At 40.2% G+C, this 6,636-nt stretch overlaps 1 protein-coding gene across 1 annotated transcript; it reads right to left on the bottom strand.

Moving 5' to 3' along the window:
* Window positions 1-1,116: 1,116 nt before the first annotated feature.
* Window positions 1,117-5,973, bottom strand: LOC115664057 (uncharacterized). Its single transcript, XM_030586002.2, has 4 exons — window positions 5,897-5,973; window positions 5,574-5,649; window positions 3,320-3,640; window positions 1,117-3,089 (listed from the first exon to the last, which is right to left on the bottom strand). Exons 1-4 carry the CDS (start codon window positions 5,971-5,973, stop codon window positions 2,670-2,672), a joined length of 894 nt encoding a protein of 297 aa, XP_030441862.2. The 3' UTR covers window positions 1,117-2,669.
* Window positions 5,974-6,636: the final 663 nt, after the last annotated feature.

The following is a 6,636-nucleotide window of genomic DNA, read 5'->3' as shown; positions in this document are numbered from 1 at the left end:
TTGTACATGGCACGGCCGACGCTGATATGGACATTTTTTTAAAAAGATATTTCTAATAATATTTTTGAAATTTTTCCTATTTTTTCCTTTCCCTTTTCTTTTTGCCGGTGTTGAATAAGAACTTGGAAATCTTTCCATGCCCTTGCTAGATTTGGTGAAGCCGACCCTCGTCCAGGCCAGGATGGCCTCACCGTGCCTCGACGGGCCTCGCCTAGGCAAGGGCAAGGTCCGGCAAGCCTTGCCTTGGCCTAGGGGACGGTGAGGCTTGGCAAGGGGGGCCTCGCCGGCGCTTGCCCTCGCCTAGGCACGACCAGCCCTTGCCGGCCACCGGCAAAAAGAAAAGGGAATGCAACTGCAAAAAGGAAAAACAGGAAAAGAATAAAAAAAGAAAAAAATTCAAAAAAATCATTCAAAAAATGTCAACATCAATGTCGACCGTGCCACGTAAGACGGTTGGCGTTCCTATAAGCGATTTCTGGCCTAAATAGGCCGGATGGACTAAATTGATGCCAATGTGAAAATGTTTAACACTAAATTGGTCTAATTGAAAAGTTTAGAACTGAATTGGTACCAATATAATAGGTTTATGACTTTTTTGATACTTTTTCCCATCCTGAACTCACCTGATGCGAGGGATGGGAATTCTTTTCACCCTTCTCTCATGCTATTACTTCGCTAACTTTGAGTATTTAATCTCAAGGCAATCCTTGTTGATTCGCACGATATTCCAAGTGTCGCATGCTACCTTGGGTCGTAAAATCGCCATTATCCAGATTTTTATGTAGACCCATAACTTATGTTATCGTTTCCTTACTTAACTAAGAAACATTACTTTTTTTTAACAAAAAAAACTAACCATCAAGGAATAGGATGCAGCACTCCACTATTTCACATAACAGTATGACGCTTGCATTGCTTTCCCACAACTCCGTTTTCACTTGGTCAAAAGGCCCATCGAAATTGGAGCAAGAGTCTTTGAGGTCCTGTAAGTGAAAAAAAAAGGAGCAAACTAGATTGATTCATCTAGGAAAGGACCTATACAAGAAGTTATTATATGTGGAGAGTCTAATAAATTATGTCAATCGCATATTAAAAATTAGTTCAATCCACACCGAGTCCCACTAAGAAAATGCAAATTTCTATGTAGATTTAATATTATAATTGAGTATGTTCACCACATTATTTGAGTCCCTCTAATATTTCTCTATCAGCCATTTCGGGCAAGGAAATGTAGCTAGAGAGCCAAAGTACTTTGGATTGTTGTTCTGCATGAGAGGACGGTGCTTCCACCACCACACCCTCGTGCAGCTTAGACGAGTGCTCGTTGCGTGTTGCAGCAGATGAGACTATGTTTGATGTTCCAACTGTGAGGATGACCATCCAATCATATTCCGCCGAACCTTGGTACTTCAACCGAGACGAATTCATAGGATCAATGTTCCAACCATATTGCACGGGTGCTGGATGTCTCAGACGGCAAAAAAAAGTGTATTCAAGTCCAGAAAAGCCGCACGTACCAGGAATCCTTTAGATGTAGATGTGCCAATTCCTAGAAAAAACAAAAAGAACACCGGATCTTTCAACCTTGTTAGACCCATGTTGAGCAATCCGATTAAGAAAACAGCAGACAATGGATTCTCAGCTAATCTGTACTTATTTGATCGTACGGTTCTTCTTCCTTCTTTCTAAATGAATTCCCACTTATTACAGGCGTCCCTGTCTGGCTAATTCATCCCCTCCATTCAGAGGAAGAACTTAGCCCCACTAATCCTCTTAAACCAGCCTCGATTGTTCTCCTTTTTTGGCACGCAAGCTCTATCTGATCACTTTGCATAGTTCTTGTTCATCTGTTTTATTCTTGGTGTACAGCACAGGTACCATTAAATGAAAAAATAGAAACGGCATCCAGTTTATGCGATCCTTAGTTTTGTCACATAATGATGATACATATTCTCAGCCACTAATAACTCACCTACTCGTGATCACGATGAGGCAAGTTAAGGCCTGCGTAGTCTCTACAGAAATCTAAAACTTCACTAGCATTAGATTTTTCTTGGACTGATTAGCCAAATCTTCATCAGAGCCGAGATAATCAAACCAGCTTAATCAAACTGTGGACACCCTTCTGCTGTTTGAGTATATCTCTAGATTCTGAAGGTAAAATCAATCTCTGATTATACCTTCATGTGCAGGTGGCAGAGGAAATCTGGAAACACGTGCTCTCAGCTCTGCATTTTGCCTTCTGTTCCGGAAAAAGGCCAGCAACCCAGGAAAGAATCGCCGTCATGGTTCCTGCATAAAGGTAGGAATCGTACGCTTTTACAACTGCTGGTAAGAGTATAATTTCTTACTAAAATGTAAAGTTTTAATTTCAAATCGAACAAACAAAATTGAAAGTAGATCAAAAGGTTAGAACTGGCATAGTTCGATTTGAAACATTTTCTGTTATTTGCAGACCAAATCAGCATGTTGTTCAAGACTCAATAACAGGATTGCTACTGGTGAAGAATAAAAATTGTGCTTTGGGGCTCAATAGAGATACCATCTTTCTCAATTTTAAATGAAACGATGTGCAGTTTCTCCAAGAAAACTTACCTTTTCTGGCAATATGGCTAGGATATTACTCAGTCAGTAGAAAGGTGAATAACCAAAAATCCACAAATAGAATGTCATATTGAAAAATATTCAAGTTCCTGCCTGCTTGTATAGCTCTTGCTCCTTCTGGTACCACTTTCAGTTATATCTCGATTGCGACTCCCCTGATCTCCTGCGACGGGACTCATTTTAATCCTAGACGCCGTGTCCACATTCCTCTGATCAGACCCTTCAAATGATGTCCTCGGCGAAATCTTCGACCTGCTGTTCTGTGATGTTGCTGGTTTCTTATTCAATGCCAAGAAAGATGGGAAAAACATCTTGATCAGGAAAGTTCCTGTTTCCATGCCATTACATCTTGACACCTGATGCTGATGATGCTGATGACTAGGGGTCCTCGTGACTTTGTTCCTCTTCTTCCTCTTCTGGTTCTTATTTGACTCTGCCTCGGCACTGCGAAACTGAAATTTTTCCTCTTCCTCCTCTTGATTCTCCTGCAAAGCAATCCACGTTTAATTATTTGTCTTCGAGTTCTAAAACATCATTTCCTTGGTGTTTCCCTAGATTGGTTTCAAGGCATATACAACAGATGAAGAGCACTTTTAAAGCACATCGGTATGTTACTATGTTATGTCAACTGTGTGATTACAGATATGAGATCAGATTTCATGATTGAACAAGAAGCGAACCAAACCACACTGAACCGAACCGAGTCCACTAATACCTGCAAAGGTAGCTGCTTATCCACAATATCTTTGAGGGAAAGCTCGTAACTCGACTCGGGCAAGTTCCGGATCATCTCCATCATTTCTCTTCTTCCTTCTTCGATCCTGCGAGTCCTTGTTGAAGGAGAGAGATTGCTGTAGTGGTGATCTTTGGCAATACTTATCGACATTTTTTCGCGCTTCCACAGAGTTGGCGAGTCAGGATCACAGTTTCTGCTGTGGTGGTTTCTCATTTTACTCGGAACCCAGAAATCAAACTCAAGATCTCTGCTTTTCTCAAGAGTGTTGTGGGATTTGGGAGTGAAAGAGAAGAGATGGTTCTAATGAAAACGTGGCTTGAGAGAGAGACAGAGACAGAGAGAGAATTTAGGGCTGTTGGAGAGTGATGTTCATGGAAAATAGGACGTGCGTGTCATGAGTGGTGTTAATGCAACGAAAGTCGTTGGCCATCAAAGACGAGAGGTTGAGTAATCAGTGTATTGAAAGTCTTAAAATTTATTACGAAATTATAATCGAGTCCTAAAATTTTTTAAAAATATAACAAAAAATGTAAAACTTATCACGAAAGTGCAATCGAGTTCTAAAACTTTTAAAAAATGCAATCAATTCTTAAAATTTGTCGTATTGGTCAAATCAAGTTATTCTATCGATTGCATTTTTTGAAAGTTCTAGGACTCGATTGCACTATTCTGACAAGATTTAAGACTTGATTGCACATTTCGAAAATTTTAGGATTCAATTGCGCTTTGTCAACAAGTTTTAGGATTTCTAGCATACTTATCCCGCTTCAAATAAGCACTCCTTTTTTTCCATTTGTCCGATTCACACAGTTTTTAGTCACTACTACACATTTAAATTTATTATGTGAACACAAGGTCATCAATTTACGTAATCAGCTTACTAAATTGAATTACGTAACGGTATCAAGAAAGTACTCTAGATGAATATCTTATTTTTTTCCTTCTTCTTTTTGAGAATTTCTACACAGAAGTGGTCTTTTTTTTCTTATTTATTTCCTTTCCTTTAATTGCTTCCGCTTAAAATCAGTGAAGGGGCAGCATTATCATACCTCTTTTAGCTCTCTCCTTCTGCCTTTCTCTTCACATTTCCTTAAGTATTGGAGAGTCCTTAAATCCATAAAACTTCTTTTGTCTGTAGCGTGCAGGTCCGGCACATAAAACAACATTCTCATCCACCCAATTCAATCGTCGTATGATATGCGCAATGTGTTCAGCAATTTTATGTTTCCTTTCACATCACCATTGCGATGATTGCCCGAAAAATTTCTGCGATCGGGGATTGTGGATGTGGATCTCAGGTTTATGGGCCCAAAATCAACTACGTACATGGCTATTGTGTCCTAGCAACAAACGAGGCCACAACTTAACTGCCCTTTTGCCAACTAGAGTCTATTTGGGCCAACATACTTCTCATTGGCGTTCAAACCCATTTGGGCCACAGAATTGAGCAAATCTATCGAACTAAGGAATAGTTAAAACCGTACCACAGGCTCGATTTCCAATAATTAGACAAAAGAAAAAAGATCAATAACATGCAGTTCATCCGGTCATTTCGCTAGGGTATTTGGTTTTTCAGTTTTCTAGTGGCCACATTTTTGTTTGTATCAGTTACAATCAGCATCCATAGTTGACATGTTTTTTTTGTCTGATGCTATCCTATCCTATAATTGTTTCACAAGCCACTGTATATGTTATGTATTGTGCGTAAATTGCAAAATCCTATTCCCTCGCTCACTCGTCCCCATCCTAGCCCCTCGAGAAAGTGGGGAATCAATTTCCTCGCCTCCCCCTTCTCAAATGGGTAGGGTGTCTACCGAGGCAACCCGAGTGGTTCGTAATTGACACTTAAGTATAGATAAAAGCACCAAAAACCATCACATTGACACCCGTCGATCATTTCAATTTCAATTTGGTGCTAAATACGTAACCTATAGATGTAGAAATGTCATGTTGGAGGACTTATTTTTTGATGGAGGAAGACGAGGGGATCAATCATTTCGCTTGAATTAATTAGTCAGTAAAAAATATTTTCATTATCGATGTTTATATTTAAATACATTCATGGACGATAAAAGTATTTTTAATTCATTCATGAATGAATGACATAAAAAAAACGAAAGTATTTACGCTTTTTATTTGATCGATAACTTACATGTACAAGACAAGAGAATGGCATAAAAATGTAGAAAAGAGAAACAAAACATAAACATGGTATATATGGATTAGCCTATACACTGTGGAGACAAATTTTGAATGAGATCACAGAACAACCGACGATAAACACGGAGCCATTTTCCAACTCGAAGCTACTGCACAAGCAGAACGCAACACAGAACTCAAAAACAGAACGCAACAACAGATCCACATTATATATAGCCATCCAGGATGATTTTTTTGGCGACCCAGCGTGTGAGCGAAGACGCGAGAGGTGACTTTCGATTTTACGTGGGAATGTAGGCTGCGTTGCGGCCGAGAGGAGAGCTGAAGATTTTACCGCCAAGGGCTTTGAAGCTTCGGACCAAACAGGCGAACATGAGACGCTATATGCCTCCGTGCCTGGGAGGAAGAAGAAGCAGCTCTCGTCTCTTCACTGCTAATTCCTTCTCTTTCGCAGCTTCCCGCATGAGAGCCATCGCACTTCCTTTGCCGTGCTTTTTGGAGAGAGAGGAGGCTTGGTCTTGAGAGAGAGAGAGAGAGGAGAGAGAGAGAGAGAGAGAGAGAAGAGAGAGAGAGGCTTGGTCTTGCTTGGTAGTGGGAGAGATGTGGTTTTTATGCGGTGTTAGTCTCTGGGCATGTTATGGAGGGTGGAATGTGCTTCCGGGAGGAGGTTTCCTTGAATGTTCCATGCTGGGGATGCACTCGGCTTTCTTTTGCTCTACCTGAACACCAGAAAGAGAATCTTTATCCAGAATATGATAAACCTGCGTACGTAAAAAAAGTTGTCAGTGGAGACCAACGAGCTCCTCAGGTGATCAAATCTTTCCTTGCACTTGCAGTTTGCACCGCCTCCTTTTCCTAGTTGCTATTTGCAGGTGATCAATAAACCTCATAAACCAATTGCAAGTCTAGAAAATAATGCTCAAACAGCTTAGGTTTTCTCTTTGCATGTCAACTTTCAATCAAATCCTACACCATTTGAGTTTGAGATCGGGTTTTTACAATTGATCCTTGCCAATGTGCGTAAAATACTTAGGGTGTTTTTTAAATATCACTGTACCAAAGTAGCCACGACACACTATATAAAATGGTTTTGCAAGCTGAAAAATAACAAATCATCATACCATTAGTGAAAAACA

Source organism: Syzygium oleosum, unplaced genomic scaffold (assembly GCF_021117445.2).
Source record: "Syzygium oleosum isolate NSW1041296 unplaced genomic scaffold, Sole_v2.1 Sole_v2.06, whole genome shotgun sequence".
Lineage (NCBI taxonomy): Eukaryota > Viridiplantae > Streptophyta > Magnoliopsida > Myrtales > Myrtaceae > Syzygium > Syzygium oleosum.
This window is presented reverse-complemented; position numbering and strand designations above follow the sequence as displayed.

Bases quoted from the DNA above. Each gene is read 5' to 3' on its own strand.
- LOC115664057 (XM_030586002.2), bottom strand. From the start codon at position 5,973: ATGGCTCTCATGCGGGAAGCTGCGAAAGAGAAGGAATTAGCAGTGAAG. The intron at 5,650-5,896 runs GCACGGAGGCAT...CTGCTTGTGCAG, and splicing joins CTGCTTCTTCTTCCTCCCAG to TAGCTTCGAGTTGGAAAATG. The intron at 3,090-3,319 runs GTATTAGTGGAC...ATTGCTTTGCAG, and splicing joins ATAAGCAGCTACCTTTGCAG to GAGAATCAAGAGGAGGAAGA.